The following is a 22518-nucleotide window of genomic DNA, read 5'->3' as shown; positions in this document are numbered from 1 at the left end:
CGTGGCGCGGGGAGGGAGGGGCCCCCCCTTTCCGGGCGGGGTCACGTGGGGCGCGCTGAGCGGCGTCACGTGATGCGGGGTACCTCGCGGTCCCGGCCCGGAAGAAGGCAGAAGACAAAGTCGGAAGACGGAATCGGAGTCGGGGGTGTGCGGCTCCCGGCTCTTCGTCAGCGCTCTCTTCGGGTGAGCGCGAGCCGTCAGGGAATCCTGACAGCGGCAGGGAGCTCCGCGGGGACGGGGAGGGAAGGGAGGGGGCACAGGGGGCACTGTGGGGGATTGTGGCCACGCGGTGGGAAGCAGGGGCGTGAGGGGCCTCTGGGGGGCTTCGGGCGGTCAGAGAAGGGGTGCGTGGCGCCTCGGTAGCGGTTTGGGGTGCATTGACGGGGGAGCTTCTGGGGGGCTTTGTGGGTGAGAGGGGGCAATGGAGGGGCTGGGGCTGAGGAGGAAGATCCGGGGGCGGGGGGGGGGGCACTGTGGAGGTTTTTGGGTGACAAAGGGGTGCACGGCGTCAGGGAAGGGGTTTGAGAGGTTCCAAGGCGGTTTTGAGGGTGGGGGTGGGCACCGAGAGGGTTCAGAGAATAGGTTTTCTAAGCTCCTGGGGATTTCTTTTGCGGGGAGGGCACTGAGGAGATGGAAGGAGGCACAGAAAGGGGGGGGGGGGCTTCTTGGGAGGCTTTGTGTTGCAGAGGGACCACTGAGAGGGTGCAGGGGAATGGAGAAGGGGTGAGAGGGTCTTTTGAGGGTCGGGGTGAAGAGTGTGGTAGAGGGAAGACCCTGAGGGAGTGTAGGGGTAGTACTGAGAGGGCTTTGGCAGTGCAGGAGGAGCAGAGAAGGGCTGTGAGGAAGGGTGTCTTGAGGGGCTTCAGGTGAGGGAGCGGGGCAGTGAGGAAGTGCAGGGGGTGAGAGAAAGAGAACGTGGGTCTTTGGGAGTGCAGAGTGGGTGCTAGAGGGGTGTGAGGGGCTGCAGGGGGGATCGGGAGTGATGGGTAGCACTGAGAGGGTGTAGGGAGACAGAAAAGGGGTTTTAGAGGGTTTTGGGAGTTTTAGGGGTGAGGAGGGAATGCACAGTGGGCACTGGAAGGATGGATTTGAGGAGGGGTACAGCATGGGGCGAAGGAATGCATAAGGGGCTCCAGGTGGACTTTGGTGTGAGCAGGGGATGCTGTGTGGGAGGAGAAGGGGTACTGGGGGCTCCTGGAGGGCTTTGGGGTGAGGAGGATTTCGGGGGGTGGGGTGCAGAGATGGGCACTGTTGGGGTGTGGGGGTCAAAGAAGGGCCATGAGAGGTTTCAGGGGATCTTGGGATTACAGAGGGAACCCCAGGGAGTTTGGAGGCGAGGGTGGGGACACCAGAGAGGTGCAAGGGGTTAGGGAATGGGTTTCAGGAGCCACATAGTTTTGATTTCCCATTCAGATATGAGATTTGAGCTTCCCGGGGGCATTTTCCCATCTGGTCTGCACCTCCTGGCTTGAGGAATCATAGACTAATTTGGGTTGGAAAAGACCTTAAAGATCATCCAGTTCCAGCCACCCTGCAATGGGCAGGGACACCTCCGAGTAGATCAGCCTGCCCAAGGCCCCATCCAGCCTGGCCTTGAACACTTCCAGGGATGGGGCATCCACAACTTCCCTGGGCAACCAGTTCCAGTGCCTCACTACTCTCATAGTGAAGAAATTCTTCCTTCTGTCTAGTCTAAAACTGCCCCTCTCCAGTTTATACCCATTGGCCCTCGTCTTATCACTACAAGCCTTTGTAAAGAGTCCCTCTCCAGCTTTCTTGTAGCTCTTTCGGGGCTCGGAACTTTCTCTTCTCCAGGCTGAACAACCCCAACTCTTTCAGCCTGTCCTCATAGCAGAGGTGCTCCAGCCCTCTGATCGTCTTTGTAGCCCTCCTCTGGACCCATTCCAACAGTTCCATATCCTTCCTATGTTGAGCATTCCAGAACTGGACGCAGTACTCCAGATGAGGTCTCGCAAGAGAGGAATAGAGGGGCAGAATCACCTCCCTCGACCTGCTGACCACGCTTCTTTTGATGCAGCCCAGGATGCGGTCGGCCTTCTGGGCTGTGAGCGCACATTGCTGGCTCATGTTGAGCTTCTCAACAACCAGCACCATCAAGTCCTTCTCTGCAGGGCTGCTCTCAATCATGTCAGCCCCCATTGTGTACTGGAATTGGGGATTGCCCTGACCCAGGTGTAGGACTTTGCCCTAGGCCTTGTTGGACCTCACGAGGTTCACACAGGCCCACTTCTCCAGCCTGTGCGGGTCCCTCTGGATGACATCCTGTCCTTCCACTGTGGCAACAGCACCATTCAGCTTGGTGTCATCTGCAAACTTGCTGAGGGTGCACTCAGTCTTGCTGTCAATATCATTGAGGTGAGGAAGATATTAAGCAGCACCGGTCGCAGTACAGACCTCTGAGGGACACCACTCGTCACGGACCTCCATCTGAACGTAGAGCCATTGACCGATAGTCCTTGACTATGACCATTAATCACCTCGCTGGCTGTCATTAATCACCTCCATGTGCTACAGCCTAGCTTCTAGGAGGATCTGCAGCACCTATGCCGAAGCAGACAACACGTTCAAAATGGCTCAGATCTGGAGTGGTATGGGTGCACGGAGCCACTGTTCCCTTCCTGGGGCTGGCAGTACCTTCTCTTCCCCTGTTCCTGGCAGGATTCAGCCCTGTTGAAGCCATCCCAGGCTCCATGCTCCTGGGTTGTTTTAGCGGGTTTTGAGCAGGATCACCTGCCCACATCTAGGTTTTATGCCCCAGCTCTCCCTGAAAAGGTTTGGACAATGCCTCTGAGTTTCTCTCTCTCATTTTCTAGCTCCTGGGAATGCCTTTTGCCAAGTGGCTCAGCTCCACCTACAGCTCCAAAGCAAACGCGACACAGCTACTAACTTTGTGGATGCTAGGAACGCCTTCAAGAAAGCAGGTTAGGGGCTCAGGTTTCCTCTGGCATTCCAGACCCATGGATTTTCCATCCTCTGGAGCTGCTGCGGGAGATGGGAGCATGCTTAAGCCACCTGTATTTTGGTATGTGGTTTCCTCAACTGTTACAGGCGGATCCTCTCAGCACTTTTGGGAGTGAGCTGGGATGCCATCGGCAGGATTTTCCCGTGATTCCTGGAGCTGAGAGTTGCTTTGGCATGCAAAGTTCACCTCGTGTACGTGTATTGGATGACATTGGATCCCTTCCTTCTGTGCAAGAATCCCTGTGCTGAGCCCAGCTCTGAGCATGTGGCTTCAGAAGGGTCATGAGTTGCGCTTCATGCGTGCATTCCATTTTCTTTGGGTCTGTTCAGAGCCAAGCTGGGTTGAACATTCTGAGGTTGATGAGAGGAGATGGTCTGGCTTTTCCCTTGTGATTGGGCATGCTTTGGTGTTCCTGAGCAGCTATTGCGCTCATTAGTCCCTTGTGGCACCATGCTGGGTTGGTTTGGGTGACTGGGCAATGGGGTAACCCGAGGAGAAAGCGGATCTATTCTCCTGGAGGATTGGCTTAATCTCCCAGAGATTTATGTTCTCGTGATCCATTCTCAACCTGGGTTTTCCTCTCTGGAGTGCCCGTGCGAACCGGAGTTCGAATGGCCCTGCTCCCTACTTCCGTGTTGTGGTCTGGCCTTCAAGAAGGTGAAGGCTGAGGCTGCCACTTCCAAAAGGGGCAAACCTCTTCCCAAATACCGAGTTAGGGATGAGGGCTTAGGGGGAAGCAGAGGCTGAGCCTGCCACTTCCTAAGGGAACAAACTCCTTCCTGAATACCAGGAATTGGGAATGGTGCTGTGCGGGATGGAGCCTTCGGGAAGGTAAGGCTGCTTTTCACCTGGGAGTTACATAAGGTATTCCAAAGCGCTGCAAGCTCCTGCTCTCCAGTAGGCTACAATGGGAGCACTGGGATCCAGCTCTGCTCTCTTCTGCTCTGCCTTTAGCCCGCATCCCATGTCCCTGTGGCTGTGGCACTTGGATGGCAGCTTTGGAGCTGCCTGGCCCCCTGGTTGGAAGGTGCCGTGAGCCCAACAGCTGGGAGCAGTTAGAAAAAGATCCAGCTTCCAGAACCTGGCATGTAGCTGCAGCGGAATTCCTCCCCTGCCTGTGTGGAGATGGCATCTTCCTGAATTTGAGCAAAACACTGTGCCCATCTTTGGGGCATCTGGGTGCGTCTCTGAGGTGGGAGCATGTCTGCCTCCATCTTCTGGGATGAAACATCCCAGTGGGGTCTAGATCCAGGGTTAAATCCTAGCGTGGGAGGAGGCTGTGCAGCTGCTGTGGGACTTCTCTCTGCTTTCCATGCATTTTGGGATGTGCCTAGCGCCCTACACCCTGAACAAAGCAGAGAATTCCCAAATCCTGGAAGTGGCAGATTCTTGCAAGGCATTTTGTGGCAGGGTTCCATATCCCACTTCCTGCAGCCCATGCTAGTCATTGTCCCAGAGCGGAGCTGGACCTGTTCCCTCTACCAGCCTTGGGTGCAGATGTTGCTGGTCTGGGTACATTTTCCCCATTGGCTGACAATCCTCTAACAGGATGGTTCTGCCAGGATTCCAGATGCCACAGTAGATGATTGCCCTCGCTCACAGCATCCAGAATCTTCACTGCGTGCAGTGTCCGGTTGGCAAGTGTTCTGTTGCTTCCCCTCAGCCTGGCCACTGCGCAGATGCCACCAGTGCTGTACTGGATCTATTTCCCATTCTATGTCCCAGTGCAACCGGGGAATGGGTCTGTTTCGTTGTCCAGACTCAGTCATCTCCATTTGGATTTTCCAGCCCCTCCTGTGTCCCCGATTCCTTTGCGTTTTGGCTTTCCCCAATGCGTTGCTGATGCCCAATGGCCGTTTTCCAGCCAGTGTTGGGTTCTTCAGAGCCTCCTGTTGGTTTCAGCGGCTCCGCTTCCATGTCAGCCCTGGGTTGGTGCTGTGGACACCTGTGACCTCCCCATCCTCACAGCTTATGTTTCCCTTAGGGATATATGCTGAGGCATACACCTGCTGGTGGGCAAATCTTTGCAGGAGTTATACTGCCTCCCGTCCGCTTTGGAACTTCAACAACAAAACGTGTCCCATTCCTCTTTTTTTCTGTCTTTAATTTGCCAACAGAAGAGGAAAAATAGGGTTTTGTAGAACCAAAACCATCATCAGGAATAAATGGAAGGGATTCTGCAATTTAAAGGGAACGTGGACGCAGTTAAATCACAAATTTAACCCCAATCCATGTCACAATGACCAGATCCCAAGGATTTGTGCCCCAAATGGCTGGGAATGCAGCTGTGTTGCCTTGGGAGGCTGGAGGGCCGGAAAGAAGCACTGCTTTTGTGCAGGCCCCTGCCCCTTTTCCAGAGGCCGTAAACTGCTTGTTCTGAGCCATTGAAATCTACATGGGCATGGTGAGCATGGCTGTGAGGGAGAAGGGGGAGGCCGAAGGCTCAGAGGTGGGAATGGGGAGGCTTAGGAAGTGGTGCTGCCTTTTGGGGTAGGAAGCAGTGCTTTTGGAAGGATTTTGGGGACAAACCCAACAGTTTTGTCTGGCTTTGGAGCTGAATCCAGCACCCAGCAAGAAATGGAGGCAAACATGTGATAGGCAGGGGCTGGGAATGGCACCTTTGGCAATGATTCCTGCCTTCGGAGCAGCTTTCCCACTCCGCTTAGGTTTGTAGAGCTCTTGCCGGCTCCAGGCATTCCTATCCACTTGCAGGACCAGTTCAGCATTGCTGTGAAGCTCCACATACCCATAGTGGAAATCTATGAGGTGGAGCTGGTAGACATTGAAAACATAAAAAAGGAGAATGCTGTAGGGAATGGCATCCAGCATCGGGGCCTCCTCTGTCTTCTGAGAATGCCAGGCAGGAGGTGGGAGCAGTGAGAACCCTGAGCCATCGTGGCTGGGATAGGTATGCTGGCTTTTGCTTCCCGCAAAAACATTTCAGCTGCCTCCGAGGTGGCTTTGAGCCCCAAATCCCGAGGATGCTTCCAGGGAGTATGATCAGAATGGCCTTGAGGCCACTGTTAATGAAAGGAAAAAGTACTGTGGGCTTGCATGGGCATTTGGGAAGTGCAATTGGAGCCATCCAAGAAGAAACTGCTGCTACTTCTAGAGGCAGCCAAGCTTTCTGACTGCCCAGAGTGTCGGCATTGCCTCCATTGGTGCTGCTCCTGCCCCTGTGGCTCCAGATTCTGACTGGGGTGTGGTTTTTGTACTCTTGGGAGTAAACCAGGTTCATTTTAAAGGCACCTGGCACTGCCTCAGCGTTGCAGATCCTCAGCTGTGTGGTGTCCCCTTCTCCAGGTGAGTGTAGAGGCAGGACACCACGATGGGGAAGGCAGAGGGGAAACCTCACCAGAGGCGTGGTGGTGGCCCAGGTGGGGTGGGTGCCTTGCAGGGAGAGCTGGGACAGCATGGTCCATGGCTGAAGGAGCTCTTCTGGGCGATGGGGCAGGAAGTGGGTGGAAGTGGCTCCTCCAGTTTGTGGGCATCTCACTCTCTGGGTGTCCCAGGCATAGAGCAGGAGGAGCACCCGTCCTCTCCTGGGAAGCAGCAGATGAAGAAGATTCTGGGGACTGGGTGGCCTGGGTCCCCTTTGCCAGGTATCCCTGTGGAGCAGGCGGCTCCCCGTGGGTCTGCGTCTCGCTGAGGGGGGCTGCATCATGCCCTGCCTTGCTGCCACAGGTGCTGTGGGGGTGAGGACCAGCTCCTTGGTTCTTTTGCAGGTGCTGGAGAAGAGCATCGAGGTGGTGGAGGTCAAGGTCAGAGTGGGAGCTGCTGGAGGGGCTGGTGAGCCACCAGGACGCAGGGCTGAAGGAGGATCTGCACTGTCATGACCAGCCACCTCCAGGTGAGGGGTGTGGGGGGCCAGACTCTGATGTTCCCTGCTGTTCCTCACCGTGCAAAGCGACCTGGATGCCCTGTGAGCCCAGGTGCAGAGGGATTTAGATGAGTGTGTCGGGGAGATCGCAAAAACTTCTCACGTAAAGTAACAAGCATGTGGCGGTAGCCAGGCAAGACATCCTTGCTGCCCGTGTCGGAGGTCTCTCCTCTTCCCCTTCTTCTGCCAAGAGATGGAGGCACATGTGCTGGCACTGAACTCAGAGTGTCAGAGGTGACACTGTCGGTTCTGGGCAGAGCTGCTGCCCTCTTGGGGGCTGGCAGGTAGCGGGGTGAAATTCCCACAGTGAGGCTTAAGAGGGGTTCCCAGGACTGGTTTGCTTGGGACGAAGGAGAGGCTGAGACGTAGGGTCTTGAGGGGAAAGGAGGGATGGAGATGTGGGTCTGTCGGCAAGAAAGTGCCCTGACTGGCAGCAGAGCTCAAAGCACAATTTCAGCAAGTGACCTTCACCGTTGTCATTTTGCATTCCCATGGGGAATGGGGCCCTTCAGCTGACGGATGAGAAGGGGATGCTTTCTCACAGGATGCAGTAGAAGTCCTTGTGACAGAAATTAAAACCGTTTGGGGCTGGAGAAAGGGCTGAGCATAGGCGATCGGGAATGAATGTCCTCCTCTAGTTTGCAGGGAGGAGCTGGGATTGTCAGCACAAGTTTTTTTTTGCCTTTCTCTTGGCACAGCTCAGCACAGGAATGCCTGTGAGGAAGCTTCCAGTGGAAGGTGGACAAGGAGCAGGAGGTGGTGGTGCTGAGTGGGGAGCTCAAGAGCCTCAGATCAAAGAGATAGTGGGAAGGCACATGAAGGGGATGCTGAGAAGCTGATGGTGGTGCAGGCTGATGTGAGTCCCTAGTCACTACCCTGTTAAGCAGAGGGAGGTGCAGCGTTCGTGCCCTGAGGCTGCACCTGTGTGGTGCACACTGTCCTCACCTCTGCAGGTGGAGGCACAGTTCCCAGCATAGGTCAGTCGGTTCCTGTTGCAGTTCTGGGTGGTGCTGCTGGCCTTGTCTTTCAGCAGGAAGACTTGCAAGTGAAGCTGCAGACCCTGGATGCTCTGAAGCTCAAGATCCTGGTCAAAGTCTTGGAGGACCAGAGGCAGTTGGCACGTGACACTCAGGCAAGTATAGGAATGGCCCTGCGGCAAGGTGTGGCAGAGGAGGTGAGTGCTGGCCTGAGCCCGAGGGCCATGGTGGTCACCACAGATGTTGGATTGAGGCATGTGCCCCCTTGCACATCTGCAGGGGTGCTGGTGCACATGCCTGGCAGATGGCAGAGCTGTGGGGACAGCCCTTGCATCGTGGGCTTGCATAACACCTGGCAAGAGCATCCCTGAAAGTGCTCCCATCCCTTCTTGGGGGTGTGCCTGTGCTGTGCCCTGGAAGGGTTTGTAGGTGAAGATACCCACAGGCCTGTGAGGCACTTTCGGTCTTAAAATCCACGTTTCTGCTGTGTATCTTTCACGCAGCAGCTGGGCAGGGGCCACCAAGGTGTCTCCATGGCTTGAGCATCTTCCCTCCCTCCCTCCCTCCCTCCCTCCCTCCCTCCCTCAGCAGTGCCTCCCTTGGGGCAAAACATGTCAGCAGAATGACACCGTGGGAAAAAACGAGCCTGCTTGCTTTGGAAAGAGTGGTTGGCAGTTCCCCATGGAGGAGAGGGATCGAGCAGGATTAGTAGTCCCTGCAGCCTGTACAGGCTCTGCACATGCTGTCAGGCTTAGACTGCTGGCAGTACTGCAGGGTCCCAGTACTCCTGGGCTTGGCTCCTGAGGGATGCTCTGTTTGGCTCCCACTGGGGCATCAGATTTTCCAGATGGGGATCGAGTGGGACAGGCATAGGTAGGGACAAGCAGCCCATGCTGGGGAGGACTAGGGGGGCTGTCAGATTGTGTCTGGTACCGATGGGCAGATCTGGAGCCAGTCAACTCTTTGGGATAGGGATGAGTGATCCCAGCGAGCTTGGATGCTCCCTGTTCTTACCTGGGGTATTGCTAGCAATCTCTAACTGGGCTTCCCAGCCCAGTGTGTGTCCTCTCGTTTTTTGGGGGGTGGGGTGGAGGGTTTGATGGGGATTCATGCCCTGGCGCTGCTGTGGGAAGGTCCTTGTGCTCTCTCCATCCTTGCGGGGTGGAAGTGAGCGGAGGGCAGGATGCCTGCCCCAGCCTTTGACTGCTCTTGTGCCATCTGTTCCCACCACAGCAAGCACACCTCATCGTGGGTCAAGCCTTGAAGCCCAACATCGAGGACTGCGTGGGGATGGTCATTCCCGAGAACTGCTGGGCATTTTGTGGGTCCCAGGGCTTTGCCATCGTCCACCTCTCCAGCATCATCTGCGTCACAGCCATGACCATACAGCACATCCCCAAAGCACTCTCACTCCAGGGGACCATGCCCAGAGCCGCCAAGGACTTTGCTGACTGTAGGAGAGCCTGTGGCCAGACCCGGGAGAGGAACAGGGGGTGTAGTGGGTGGATGCCATGGCGGAGGGTGCAGGAAGGCAGGGCCAGAAAGCTGTGTATCTGGCTGTGGGGTGCTCTGGGTGGTGGGTCCCTGCCCTGAAGCCCCCGTCCCTGCCCTGAAGCCATTGCTGGTTGTGCCATCTCTGCCTGTTCCACATTGCTGTTTTATAGAATCATAGAATAGTTTGGGTTGGAAGGGACCTTAAAGATCATGTAGTTCCACACCCCGCCCCCCCGCCATGGGCAGGGACACCTCCCACTAGATCAGGAGGGTCCCTGGGGTCCATGGGCAGGGACACACTAGATCAGGCTGCTCAAGGCCCCTTCCAACTTGGCCTTGAACACCTCCAGGGATGGCGCATCCACAACTTCCCTGGGCAACCTGTGCCAGTGCCTCGCCACTCTCATCGTGAAGAAGTGCTTCCTTATGTCTAGTCTAAATCTGCCCCACAACTACCCTGCTCGGCGGCAGTCTCAGAATATCTGCTCCAAGCTCTTGCCTGGAGGACAGAGCCAGCGGAGAAGAGCATTCTGTGTGGATGTGACACTTAGGGTTGTGGTTTAGTTGTGGGAATGGCAGGTTTGGGTTTATGATTGGACTCGGTGACACTAGAGGTCTTTTCCAACTTAACGGACTCTGTGAGTGCATTAGTGCACACCGTTACAGTATGGAACTTCCCATTTATTCCCAGCAAACCACCCACCACCCACCATTTGCTACAAAAAGCCAAAATGAGCTTTAGAAAAACAGAGAGGTAGAGAGAGGAAAACTTGTGGATCTTCTTCTTGAATCCACTCAGATAACACTTGCCCAGCACTTTTCCATCAACTTTTTCTTTTCAGGTATACCTGAAGGAAAACAGGAATTTCTTATAGCCAATGAATGCCATTAAAGTGTGGTCCATTATTTCTACTTCTGAGGCTTTGTGATGCGTGGTGCAAGAGTTTCATCCCTTCGTTCTGCCATATCCTGGGATGTGGGTGGTTAAAGCAGGTGGATGTTTGTGATGGGAAGGGCTGGAGATTCCAAAGAGGCAGGGGTGATCCTCAACCAGTCCTCATCTCTGGTTCCCCACTCTCCTTGGGCAGCTTGGGATGGGGAAATCACTCTTACCTTCCAGAAGGAAGATGAATGCTGCCTTCCACACTCTGGGCATGGAAATCTGCTTGGAGCGTCTCCACTTCCAGTGCAGGGTTGAGACTCACTGGGCTGGGATTTGAATGGTGGACTGTTCAGTGGATATGGAATTGGTTGGATGGTCGTATTCAGAAAGCACTGGTCAATGGCTCGATGTCCAGATGGATCCGTGACAAGTGGTTTCCCTCAGGGTTCCTGGGGCTGGGACCTGTGCCGTTTGATATTTTCATCAGTGCTGTAGACAGCGAGATTTGAGTGCACCCTCAGCAAGTTTGCAGATGACACCAAGCTGAGTGGTGCAGTCATCACACCAGAGGATGGGATGTCATCCAGAGGGACCTGCACAGGCTGGAGAAGTGGGCCTGTGTGAACCCCGTGAGGTCCAACAAGGCCAAGGGCAAGGTCCTACACGTGAGTCGGAGCAATCCATGGTTTCAGTACAGAATGGGGGGTGATGTGATGGGGGGCAGCCGTGTGGAGAAGGACTTGGGGATGCTGATTAATGAGAAGCTCGACGTGAGCGAGCAACGTGCGCTCACAGCCCAGGGCAACCATATCCAGGGCTGCATCAAAAGAAGTGTGGCCAGCAGCACCTCCCATAAGAGGACAGGCTGAGAGAGTTGGGGTTGTTCAGCCTGGAGAAGAGAAAGCTCCAAGGAGACCTCATAGTGGCCTTCCAGTAGCTGAAGCGGGGTCCAAGAAAGCTGGGCAGGGACTGTTTACAAGGGCATGTAGTGATAGGATGAGGGGGAATGGCGGTAAATTGCCGGGGGGGGGGAAGACTTAGGTTAGACGTTAGGAAGAAATTCTTCACAATGAGGATGGTGAGACACTGGCACAGGTTGCCCATGGAAGTTGTGGATGCCCCATCCCTGGAGGTGTTCAAGGCCAGGTTGTATGGGGCCTTGGGCAGCCCGATCTAGTGGGTGGTGTCCCTGCCCATGGCAGGGGCGTTGGAATTGGGTGGGGTTTAAGGTCTTTTCCAACCGAAAGCATTCTGTGATTCCATGAACAGGGCCCTGGGTTTGTGCTGCTGTGACCACAAAACAAGTGGTTTGCAGGGCTGTGACTTGAAGGCCAGGCTAAGGGAGCAGTGTGATTCCGAGAAGGGAGAGTTCCCGTACAAGTGCTATCCAAGGCTGGGTGCAGCAAGTTCTGCTGATCCAGGATCTATATGGGCTCTAGCTGTCAGCCAAAACTTGTCCCTGCCCTCCCTGTTTCAGGCAGCTGGACACTACAGGGTTTGCTTGCAACAGCAAGGGTGAGCTGTGAGGGAAAATACCCCCAGAGGTTGGGGGGGGGGCGGCAGTGGTGCTTGCTCAGAGAGTCGGGAATATGTCGTTCTCAAGAGGCCTGGGCATTCCTTCCTCCCCTCCGGTCCCTTGGACAGTAAGTAGCTGTGGCTTCTCTCTAATTTGCAGCACACAACAATCTTTGGCATCGCTGGTGACAGCCAGGGGGAGGGAGCAGCTTCTCATCGTCAGGTCTCCTCAGTCCTCTGCAGAGCACAAGCACGGGCACGGCCACAGAGTGGAGCTGCTCTGCCACGTGTGCTGTGATTTTCAGGAGGGCATCACCTTGGTGCAGCCGTGCCAGCACCAGTTCTGCTTGGGCTGCGTCTTGTGGTGGGCAAAAGGGCATAAGATGCCCACTCTGCAGAAGAAGGCCTCCGATGGAGAAGGTCAAGTTTTCTGTGTGGGGAAGAAATGACTACGTAGAGCACTGTCATCAGCACACCGCCCACACAGGCAGAGTCGCCAGCAGTCAGGCAGGCGCAGGTCCCAGCTGCCCCAGCCCTCATTGCCCTGTGGCGTCCCCTCTGTCCAGCGTGCAGGGGATGCCATTACTGAAAGAGCAGGGGGCTGCGGGGTCAGAGGACAGGGCTACCGTGGGTGGCCTCCTGCCTGAGGTCTGTCTGTCACTTTTCCAGCAACACCAGAAGCTCCCTCCTCCAGCCCGTGCTGCCCTGGGAGCTGGAGGCAATAATTGAGGAACGGTAGTGGTAGCAGAAAAGCTGATTCTGCACACAGCCATCTGCTGGGAATCTGATGGGCCCCCATCAGCACCCATGCATGCAGAGCAGCAGGTCCCTCTGTTGAGTGATGCAGCCACCCCCCCTCTAATCCTTGCTAGGAAAAGTTGCGTCTGGGGTCCCAGCATCCCTGAAGAGGAGTAGCAGCAGCCCCCAGGATCGTCCTCATCCCTGCAAGAGGCCACGTCACCTGGAGGAGGGAGCCGGCATCTCGGAGGCCACCCTCCACGGGAGTTCCAGCCTGTGCCCATGCCTGCAGAGCAGGAGCAGCCCCAGGAGGAGCCAGGGGACGTGGCAGCGGCAGGCCCCTTCACTCCTGGCCAGGACAACGTGCCTTGGGGAGCCCAGCACCCCGCAAAGAGGAGGGCCTCCAGCCTCAGGACTCTCCACGGCCCTGCAAGTGGCGTTGCTGTTCCTGCAAGTAGCAGGGATCCATCAACTCTTTCTTCAGGGAAATGGAAATGAATTCCTGTTTCTGTGGCGCAGCCTCTAGGGCTGCTCTCTGCCCCTTCTCCTTATGCCTTTCCCTGACCCCTGCACCCCACGGTGGGTGGCACCAGCCTGCTGGGGGGCACAGCCATGGACCTGCAGAGACCCAGGGCCATGTGCTGTGCCTCCTCCTGCAGAAATCCTGCTGCAGCTACGCGCACTGGCAGTTGATGAAAGGACTTGGGATGATCTATAACCTTGCCACCTCCAGCACTTGCCACTGTACCTGACCAGGTATGAGAAAGCAGGGACCCCTCCAGGGTGGAGATGGTCTGTTTCCACATAGGAACGAGCAGCATGGTGGGACCAATTCAGGAAACATTGGACCTCTCACATATGGCATCACATCACATGCAAGACATTAGAGATTCAAGGTCAAATAGCAGGAAAAGGAGGATTTTTATTTCAGACTGAAAAAAATAAAGGTTAGAACTAATTCAGCTAGGAACATGGGCTTTTTTTCCGGGCTTTTTCCTGGCACACTCTGTCCTCCGCAGCCTCTCCGTTCCACCTTCCCTCTGCAGTTCTCCCACAGTTTCCTGGCAGAACCTGGCTTTTTTTAGAGCAATAGCGGGAAAACTTGGTGGCTGTGTGTCGGGCATGTGTTTCCTGAGCGCATTGAAGAAGAATTTTCTCTCTGTCACTCTGTGTGTTTAAAGCTCGTTTGGATCTTTGTAGGGGATGGGGGAGGGGATGCGGTGAGGTGATTTTGTTAGGAATAAATGGCATGTTCTGTACTGTGAATGCGTGTGCTCATTGAATGACGGAATCCTTGAGGTTTGTATGCGGGAGGAGGTTGAGCCCAGGGGAGTGTTAATGCCACCAGGTTGTTGCTGCACTTGCATCCAATCTAAAAGCATCTTTTTCTTTACAGCGGTGCCTTTCTGTCTCTCACTGTGTGTGTTTAAAGCTTGTTTGGATCTTTGTAGCAGATTGGAGGGGTGGGGAGTGGGGTGATTTTGTTAGGAATAAATGGCATGTTCTGTACTGTGAAGGCGTGTGCTCATTGAATGACGGAATCCTTGAGGTTGGAACAGACCCTTAGGATCATCGAGTCGAACCCTACGTGCTGCATCCACACGCATTAGAGATCCCTGCAGGGACAGGGCCTCCACCACTTCTCTGGGAAGCCCCTTCCCGTGCCTGACAACCCTGTCTGTGAAGGAATTTTTCCCAATATCCTATCTAAACGTCCCCTGGCACCTCTGGAGGACACCTCCTCTCACCTCCTGCCTTCTTCCTTGTCAGCCGAACCCAACTCCCGCCTGGCTCACACCTCCTGCCCGCAGCTGCGCAGTGCGGTCAGGGCTCCCCTCTGCATCCTGCACTGCAGACCGAGCCCTCCAGCTCCCTCAGCCCTTTCCTTTCTCCTCCAGCCCCTTCCCACCTCCACTGCCCTTCTCCGGATGTGCCCTAGCCATTCAGCGTCTTTCTGGGAGTGAGGGGCCCAACACTGAACCCGGCATCTCAGCCGCCGTCTCTCCACGGCTGAATCCAGCGGGATGAGCCCCTCCGTCCTCCTGCTGCCCACGCTGGCTGCTAACCAAGCCTGTGGTCCCAGTGCTGATTCCGAGTCCCGAAGCCCCTGACTCTGCCTCTTCCTTCAAGGAGCCCTTGCCCTCTGCTTCCAAGCAAAGCCGCAACCCCTCAGCCTCGCTTTTCTTCCCTTTTGGAATTTGGTGCTGTTGGAAAGGGCCGCACTGGGGAAATGAGTGGGAAATTGCCATCCCATTTAGTGCTGCAGAGCCAGAGCAATGCGCAGCATCCCGGCTCGGGAAGGCAGTGCTCAGCCAAAGGGCATTTGCAGGTGGTTTCTCCTTCCTCACTTCCCAGGCAGGGCTTCCCTAAAAGCACCCCGCGGAAGGGGCTGCTGCAGGCAGTCACCTTGCGGAGGCGGCAGCGCAGGGAACGCCATTCTCCTCTGGCTCCGGCCTCCGCTCCAGGCTCTGGCTCCTCTGGATATTCCCAGAGTGAAGCCAAGCGAGGCATTTGCGCCAACAGATACGTGCACGCCTCGGCTCCCTCCTGCCTTCCCCACAAGCATCTACAAGCTCGGAGTGGGATTTCCCACCTATTAAAGGCTGAGCCGCTCTGTTCCGGCATGGCTGACTCCGAGACGTGCTCGTGCGCGGCTCTGGAAGCATATCTGGATGGTCCACGACCTTCCCAGTGGAAAAGGGAGCGATTTGGGAAGCGGGCAATGAGGGAGCTGCAGTGTTAGCAGCTAGCGGGGTTGGTTTTCCGCTGCCTGGCATCACCGGAGGGGTGAACGGCAGGGTTGGGATGATGCCGCATGCGGGCCGGAATGAAGCGGCACCTGAACGGCCGGTAGAATCCTGGCCGGACCCTGCTGGCAGGGCCCAGCTGGGCTGACAGGGCGGCGTTGCCAGGCTACCGGGCTCCACACAACATTCAACGGTCGAGGGGCTGGTAGCTCGCTGCCCTTGCTGCTGCTGCGAGCAGAGCCCACGAGCCCTTCAGGCGCTGATGGAGCCCAAGCCAGCTCTCAGCATGGATTTGGGACAGGACGATTCCTGGGATGGCACGGTGACGCAGTGAGTGCTGGCAAGGGGCTCTAGAGGGGAGCTGGTAACGCCGGGCCGGGGACTGTGGGCTCTACCTGTGCCGTCTTTGGGACAGCCCAGCCGCGCCCATGGCATAGCCCCTCATTCCCAGCACGTGTGCCTGTCCCGGTGCAGCTGATCCCAACTCGCCCTCCTCCCCTCCGCTTATTCCTCCAGACGCGTCAACGTCGGAGCTGAATTCCAGGCAGAGCTACCGGCTCTGCGGGACAGGCCTCACTGGCAAAACGATGAGGAGGGAGCAGCGCTGGTGTGGAAGCCCTGGGGGGACATCGAATCCAACCCGGAAACACAGCGCAGAGGTTTCCTTAATGCTTTTTGTTCCCCAAGGCCACCCTCAGATGCAAGGCTTCCCCATTCCCACCTTTCCGCAGCACCTCCGGGCACCTTGGGGTTCTCTCCTGTCTTTCCCTCAGCACCATCCAAGCCGGCAGCTGTAGAAGGAAGGGGGCTCCCTTGGGCAAGAGCGGGGAATCAATCAGCTCCCTGGGGACATTCAGAGCCATCCCATCCCACCTGCAGTGGCCCTGGAATAGGGCAGATTTGTCCCTGGGGTTGTCAGTCCCAAAGCTTTTCCTAAGGCAGGGAGAGGGACTCCCGGAGAGCTGGCAGACGGGGCTTTTTTGCTGCCACACTCTGTCCTCCCCAGTCTCTCCGTGGCCTCGTTCCGCTTTCCCTCTGCCATTCTCCCACCGTTTCCTGGCAGAACCTGACTTCCTGTTCTTTCCCTCTCCTTTGTAGTCACCGAGCTGCTCACCACGGCCTGCTCTGGTGTAGTGCCAGCGGGAAGAGGGAACGCGGAGCTAGCACTGCACTGCCTGCACCAAACGCAGGGCAACATCCTGGTAAGCAGGCAGCTATGGAATGCTGGGAATGAAGGAGCTGCCCTGTTTGGGGAAATGCCGAGGTCTGGATAAACGCCCCGCGCTTGGCAAGTCCAGCGTCCCTGGGCGCCCCGTGCTGAGCAAACACCTCCAGCCTGGCCCCGGTGGAGCGCATTCTCTCTTCTGTAACAACACTTGGATGGAGTGGAGGGCTTGGCCTTTGCCGTGAGAATGAGTGGCAAGTGACTGCGGCAGAGAGGAGTCTTCTCCCAGAGGTGCTGGCAGTGGCATGCCACGGCTCAGTCCCCAAGGATCTGCCTAGGTTCTACAGCCTTAAGCGGACTGAGGAAGTACTTGCCTAGACTTCAGCAGGATGAGGTGATCCCAAAGCGCTGCTCCTGCGCATGGACCAGCCGGAACTGCTGAAGGAGCACCACAGCTGGAAGCAGGTATTCCCCTCCTTGCTCCTTTTGGAATCTAAGCCTTTTCCCTTGAAATCTTGCAGCACGCTAAGGAATTGCTGTGTTCCGGAGGGCCTGGGAAGCTGGAATCCCATCCCCTGGCGGATTATCATTACACAGGTAAGTTGGGATAGAGCCTGTGCCTTCACCTGCAATGCTGGTGGATACGGCAGTTCCCTGTCTGCATCCCTATCAGAAGCATTTAACGGGCGGCAAACCATCTGTGTTCTACACAGCTAGAGAAGCCGCAGCAAAGCAGTCCGCTTTTAGGGATGCGGACCGTTTTTGCCATGGGAAGTGCCCCATCCTTGGGGGTCAGCCACTGCTTTCCGTGCCGCTGCCCAGCAGTGGCTCCCAACGGGAGAAGCCCCAGGAAACCAGGCCAAATCCTGCACGTGCTGGGTCACTCCCTTCCAACGCAGGAGAGAACCCAGTCCGTGAGGAACCGTAGCCCTGTGAGCGAGCTGATCCTTTCCTCTTTATTGCCAGGCTTGGACACCTGGACAGCGGAGGAGGAGCGGCTGTTCCGGATGGCTTTCTCCAGATGCCGGAAAGATTTCTACCGCATCCAGAAGAAGGTAAAGCTGTTGGATCTGGGCAAATCTCACACTGCTAGCGGTGACAGCGTTAGCCCTGCAAGTCGTGCTTGGTGCTGGGGGTCTCTGGCATGCGGGTCTCTAAGGAGCAAACACCGGTTTGCAAGCCAAAACGCCTCTGCCCCAAGACATCGTGGGCATAATGCTGACTGGAGAATTAATGTCTCCGACACAAAACGCCAGAGAGGTTAAAATGACAACGGAATGTTATGCTGACCACCCGTGTGTGTGCTGCCCTTCCCACCCTTCCTTAGAGCCTCTTCTGGATGGGAAGATTTGTTCTCTCTCCCATGTCATCACTACGCCCATCAAGAGTGCCCGCAGCACCTTTTACTGGCTTACCTGGAGGGAACGGGGGAAGTTAAACTGGGTGGAATGGCTCACTTGTGTGAGATGTTGAACTGCAGTGTATCCCCGATGGATTGCCACCGTGTTTTCCCCAACAGGTGCAGACCAAGTCCGTAGCCCAGTGTGTGGAGTATTACTACACCTGGAAGAAGAAGTTGGTGTTTGACCGCCTCCGTGCCAAAGCTAAAGCACAGAGGCGCAAGGCAGAGAGGGATCAGCCGCAACACCCAAAGGAAAAGGTGGGGAAACCACTGGGGATTTGTGCTAGATGCCGCTCCACTGGGAAAACATTTCCCTACTGCCCCCCGGGAAAGGGGCAGTGGGTGCGCCTGAACCGGTGTGCTTCAGTAACTCTGGAATGACAGATCCGCATTCCTCGTTAGCACCGTGGCCGTGTGCTGATGGTGCTGCCGGTGTCTGCTCCCAAGTGCCGGCTCCCTCCCTGCCTAAAGAAGAGAATTCCCAACCACTTCCTAATCACCCTGCACGCGCTCAGCTTAGTGCCGCTGATTCTCAGGGATATTCCGTCCCATCCCGGCACTGTCTAAGGGGAACTGCTGGTGCCATGACTCCGCATGGGCATTGCTGGAACGTCCCTCACCACTAAACAGGAACTGTGGCCACAGGAATATCGCTTTGGTGGGAAAAAGTGGGTAGCTGTGTCGCTTCCGTGCTTCGGATTTCGGCCCCTTGGAGCTGATGTCCACAATGTGGGGAGGGAAGCGCTGTTCCACATGGGGCGTTGTTCAGTAGGCTGGGTTTCCCATCAAGGGCTGGGTTTGCCTCCCTCCTCGCAGCCTAATTGAAGCAGATTTGGGCTGCTGAGAGTCGGAAGGAGTTCACCAGACTGGGCCGCTTGGTTTTCCTGGGCGATGGAATGCATCCGGCTGGCCTGGGCCACTCGGAGATGGCTCAGGCTGGTTCCGACTCCCGCTCAGGATACGGAGGAGGAATTGATCTGGGCTCTCTGTCTTTCAGGCTGTCGCCAGCCCCGGGAAGTGCCGTCGAGTAGCAACAGAGAGCACAGGCACCCCCTCCAGTGATGCCAGCCAGCCTCCATCTCACGCGGGAAGCGGAGACGCTCTGCAGGGTTTTCCATGCCCAGAGTGCGGAAGGTAGAGTTCATCTTCCTTCTGGCAGCTCTGTGCTTGGGCTAAAGGAGATTTGCCCTTCCTAAGCCAGCTGGGGGTAAGAGGGAAGCAGAGCCAAGGGCCGCTTGATGATCGCCCCTGTCCCTTTGGAATTTCCAGCCCTTTCCAGTGCAAACAAGTGACTTTTTTAACCATCCTTCCCTGCGGATATGGCAGGACGAAGGGATGAATCTCTTGCACTGCACTCCACAGAAGCCATGGAAATGGCAATAAAAGAGATGGGTTTCATGGCGTTTCTTGGATTAAAGTTAATTCCTCTTTGTCCTCCCACTTCCAGGGTGTTTGCCAAGATAAATGGCCGCAACGCCCACATGAAGCGTCATTGCCCGGAGGAGGACCTGGATTACCTCCGGAAGGTCCGCTGGCCGCTGAAGCGCCCAAAAACGGAGCCGAAGGCAGAAGAAAGCAGGATGCTGATGGCCTTCGAGAGCGGAGACAGCCCGGCTCGCAAGCGGCAATGAGGTCAGCTTCCTGCATTCCCTTCTATCCGGGAAGAGGTTGAGCCCCGGGGAGGGTTAATGCCACCAGGTTGTTCCTGCACTTCAATCCAATCTAACAGCATCTTTTTCTTTACAGGGATGCTGGAAAAACTTGGTGCCATTGTGTTGGGCATGTGTTTACAAGAAGAATTAAAGCAGAATTCTCTCTGTCTTCCTCTGTGTGTTAAAAGCCTCTTTGGATCTTTGTAGAGGACTGGGGGTAGGGCTGGGGCGGGGGGTGGGGGGTAGGGTAGATTTGTTGGGAATAAATGGCATGTTCTGTACTGTGAAGGTGTGTGTTCATTGAATCACAACGTATTTTATGAGGCAACGTTATTATCTGGAAGGAGGCTGAGCCCTGGGGAGTGTTTAATGCCACCAGGTTGTTGCTGCACTTGCATCCAACCTAACAGCATCTTTTTCTTTACAGCGGTGCCTGTAAAGAAAAGGGACAGGGCCTCCACCACTTCTCTGGGAAGCCCCTTCCCGTGCCTGAAAACCCTGTCTGTGAAGGAATTTTTCCCAATATCCAATCTAAACGTCCCCTGGCACCTCTGGAGGACACCTCCTCTCACCTCCTGCCTTCTTCCTTGTCAAACCCAACTCCCGCCTGGCTCACACCTCCTGCCCGCAGCTGCGCAGTGCGGTCAGGGCTCCCCTCTGCATCCTGCACTGCAGACCGAGCCCTCCAGCTCCCTCAGCCCTTTCCTTTCTCCTCCAGCCCCTTCCCACCTCCACTGCCCTTCTCCGGATGTGCCCTAGCCATTCAGCGTCTTTCTGGGAGTGAGGGGCCCAACACTGAACCCGGCATCTCAGCTGCCGTCTCTCCACGGCTGAATCAGCGGGATGAGCCCCTCCGTCCTCCTGCTGCCCACGCTGGCTGCTAACCAAGCCTGTGGTCCCAGTGCTGATTCCGAGTCCCGAAGCCCCTGACTCTGCCTCTTCCTTCAAGGAACCCTTGCCCTCTGCTTCCAAGCAAAGCCGCAACCCCTCAGCCTCGCTTTTCTTCCCTTTTGGAATTTGGTGCTGTTGGAAAGGGCCGCACTGGGGAAATGAGTGGGAAATTGCCATCCCATTTAGTGCTGCAGAGCCAGAGCAATGTGCAGCATCCCGGCTCTGGAAGGCAGTGCTCAGCCAAAGGGGATTTGCAGGTGGTTTCTCCTTCCTCACTTCCCAGGCAGGGCTTCCCTAAAAGCACCCCGCGGAAGGGGCTGCTGCAGGCAGTCACCTTGCGGAGGCGGCAGCGCAGGGAACGCCATTCTCCTCTGGCTCCGGCCTCCGCTCCAGGCTCTGGCTGCTCTGGATATTCCCAGAGTGAAGCCAAGCGAGGCATTTGCGCCAACAGATACGTGCACGCCTCGGCTCCCTCCTGCCTTCCCCACAAGGATCTACAAGCCCAGAGTGGGATTTCTCCTTGTGATGCCCTTCAGGGTTTTGCTCCGGCACTGGCTTTCCTTTGTGATAAACACGGAGACGCTTAGTCCAGGCATGGCCGGTTCCCCTTCGCCTCACTGCAGACGAGCCCCTCCAGCTCCTTTCGCCCCTTCCCTTCTGCTCCAGCTCCTTCCCAGCTCCATTCTGCTCTTCTGGATGTGCACCAGACCCTCAGCTTCTTTCTTGGAGGAAATTGGTGGGAAACCACCACTAAGCCTTTTTTTTTGCTGTAGATTTAGAGCCTCGTGGAGCATTCCAGGTACAGATCAGAGGCAGAAGACTGAGGGTTCTAGCGTTGTTTCCGCTTAATTGTTTAAATCTGGGTTTGGAATGAGCAATTCCTGTCCTTGCTCTTGATGCTATGCATCATGAACAGCGCCTTTGCTAGGCTTAGTTGGTGATGCCTACTCCCTGTCCGTATGTCTTGGAAGCCTTCCCTCGGGTTTTTTCCCACCCGTAATCATGAGCTGTGGCAGCAGGACTGGGTGGTTGGAAGTGTTAGATCTGCAAGCCAGCAGCATTATGCAGTGGGACAGAGTTGGCCTTCCATAATTAGTAGCCAGTGGGATAGCCCAGGGAAACAGCGAGTGAGGGACAGAGACTGGTGGGTGAAAAAGTACAACCAAATCAATTTTAATGAGCCAAGGATGGTAATGAGAGAATAATGAATGAGGAAAGGCTAAAAGAGAGAGAAATACGCAAATGAGGGACTCTCTGCATGCCATCCATTCTGTTCTCTGGCAATAAGGATAAATATCGAGCGTTGTGAGTTCTGGGAGCAGACGCTGTCCAAAGCCACGGCATTAATTTTCCAGAACTGCTGTCCCTTGGAAGAGGTTGAAGGGAAAGGGGCGCTGGCCGGTGTCACGTGAGGCGTCGTCGCGCCGTGAGAGGGTCTCCGGGCGGGGTCACGTGGGGCGCGCTGAGCGGCGTCACGTGACGCGGGGCCGCGCGGCCCCGGCCCCGGCCCCGGCCCGGGACAAGGCGGAAGGCGAAGCGGGAGCGAGGGGGGCGCGGCTCCCGGCTCTTCGTCAGCGCTCTCTTCGGGTGAGCGCCAGCCGTCAGGGGATCCTGACAGCGGCAGGGAGCTCCGCGGGGACGGGGAGGGAAGGGAGGGGGCACTGAGGGGGGATTGTGGCCACGCGGTGGGAAGCGGGGGCGTGAGGGGCCTCTGGGGGGCTTCGGGCGGTCAGAGAAGGGGTGCGTGGCGCCTCGGTAGCGGTTTGGGGTGCATTGACGGGGGAGCTTCTGGGGGGCTTTGTGGGTGAGAGGGGGCAATGGAGGGGCTGGGGCTGAGGAGGAAGATCCGGGGGCGGGGGGGGGGCACTGTGGAGGTTTTTGGGTGACAGAGGGGTGCACGGCGTCAGGGAAGGGGTTTGAGAGGTTCCAAGGCGGTTTTGAGGGTCGGGGTGGGCACCGAGAGGGTTCAGAGAATAGGTTTTCTAAGCTCCTGGGGATTTCTTTTGCGGGGAGGGCACTGAGGAGATGGAAGGAGGCACAGAAAGGGGGTGGGGGGGCGGCTTCTTGGGAGGCTTTGTGTTGCAGAGGGACCACTGAGAGGGTACAGGGGAACGGAGAAGGGGCGAGAGGGTCTTTTGAGGGTCGGGGTGAAGAGTGTGTATGTGGGGGGAGAAGGAGCATTGGGACCTCC

At 56.4% G+C, this 22518-nt stretch overlaps 2 protein-coding genes across 4 annotated transcripts; both read left to right on the top strand.

Annotated features, from left to right (window-relative positions):
• The first annotated feature begins 25 nt into the window (after positions 1–25).
• On the top strand, positions 26–10246 carry LOC128850353 (SUN domain-containing protein 2-like). 3 transcript variants are annotated; one of them, XM_054053800.1, is made up of 6 exons: positions 151–183; positions 2835–2942; positions 3070–3814; positions 6709–6833; positions 7817–8037; positions 9074–10246. In XM_054053800.1, the coding sequence occupies exons 3-6, from the start codon at positions 3783–3785 to the stop codon at positions 9431–9433; spliced, it is 738 nt and encodes a 245-aa protein (XP_053909775.1). In that variant the 5' UTR covers positions 151–183; positions 2835–2942; positions 3070–3782; the 3' UTR covers positions 9434–10246. The 3 variants fall into 3 exon arrangements, 2 of the variants coding, with proteins under 2 accessions (XP_053909774.1, XP_053909775.1); XM_054053799.1 differs by lacking the exon at positions 3070–3814 and having other exon boundaries at positions 26–183; positions 2835–3043; XR_008447697.1 differs by lacking the exons at positions 151–183; positions 7817–8037; positions 9074–10246 and adding an exon at positions 7562–7698 and having other exon boundaries at positions 2901–6286; positions 6668–6833.
• Positions 10247–13995: 3749 nt separating this feature from the next.
• On the top strand, positions 13996–19415 carry LOC128850441 (zinc finger protein 541-like). Its single transcript, XM_054054786.1, has 6 exons — positions 13996–15876; positions 16316–16979; positions 17349–17437; positions 17902–18042; positions 18782–18918; positions 19232–19415. The coding sequence occupies exons 3-6, from the start codon at positions 17390–17392 to the stop codon at positions 19413–19415; spliced, it is 510 nt and encodes a 169-aa protein (XP_053910761.1). The 5' UTR covers positions 13996–15876; positions 16316–16979; positions 17349–17389.
• The last annotated feature ends 3103 nt before the right edge of the window (positions 19416–22518 follow it).

Source organism: Cuculus canorus, chromosome Z, assembly GCF_017976375.1.
Source record: "Cuculus canorus isolate bCucCan1 chromosome Z, bCucCan1.pri, whole genome shotgun sequence".
In the NCBI taxonomy this organism is placed as follows: Eukaryota; Metazoa; Chordata; class Aves; order Cuculiformes; family Cuculidae; genus Cuculus; species Cuculus canorus.
The sequence above is the reverse complement of the archived record's forward strand: the minus strand, read 5'-3'. Positions and strand labels throughout refer to the sequence as shown.

What these genes read in the sequence shown, in the direction of transcription:
- LOC128850353 (XM_054053799.1), top strand. Translation starts at nt 73, where the DNA reads ATGCGGGGTACCTCGCGGTCCCGGCCCGGAAGAAGGCAGAAGACAAAG. An exon ending in TTCGTCAGCGCTCTCTTCGG is followed by an intron (nt 184 to 2,834) that starts GTGAGCGCGAGC and finishes CTCATTTTCTAG; the next exon opens with CTCCTGGGAATGCCTTTTGC. An exon ending in GGCAAGGTGTGGCAGAGGAG is followed by an intron (nt 8,038 to 9,073) that starts GTGAGTGCTGGC and finishes TTCCCACCACAG; the next exon opens with CAAGCACACCTCATCGTGGG.
- LOC128850441 (XM_054054786.1), top strand. Translation starts at nt 17,390, where the DNA reads ATGGCTTTCTCCAGATGCCGGAAAGATTTCTACCGCATCCAGAAGAAG. An exon ending in TCTACCGCATCCAGAAGAAG is followed by an intron (nt 17,438 to 17,901) that starts GTAAAGCTGTTG and finishes TTTCCCCAACAG; the next exon opens with GTGCAGACCAAGTCCGTAGC. An exon ending in CCATGCCCAGAGTGCGGAAG is followed by an intron (nt 18,919 to 19,231) that starts GTAGAGTTCATC and finishes TCCCACTTCCAG; the next exon opens with GGTGTTTGCCAAGATAAATG.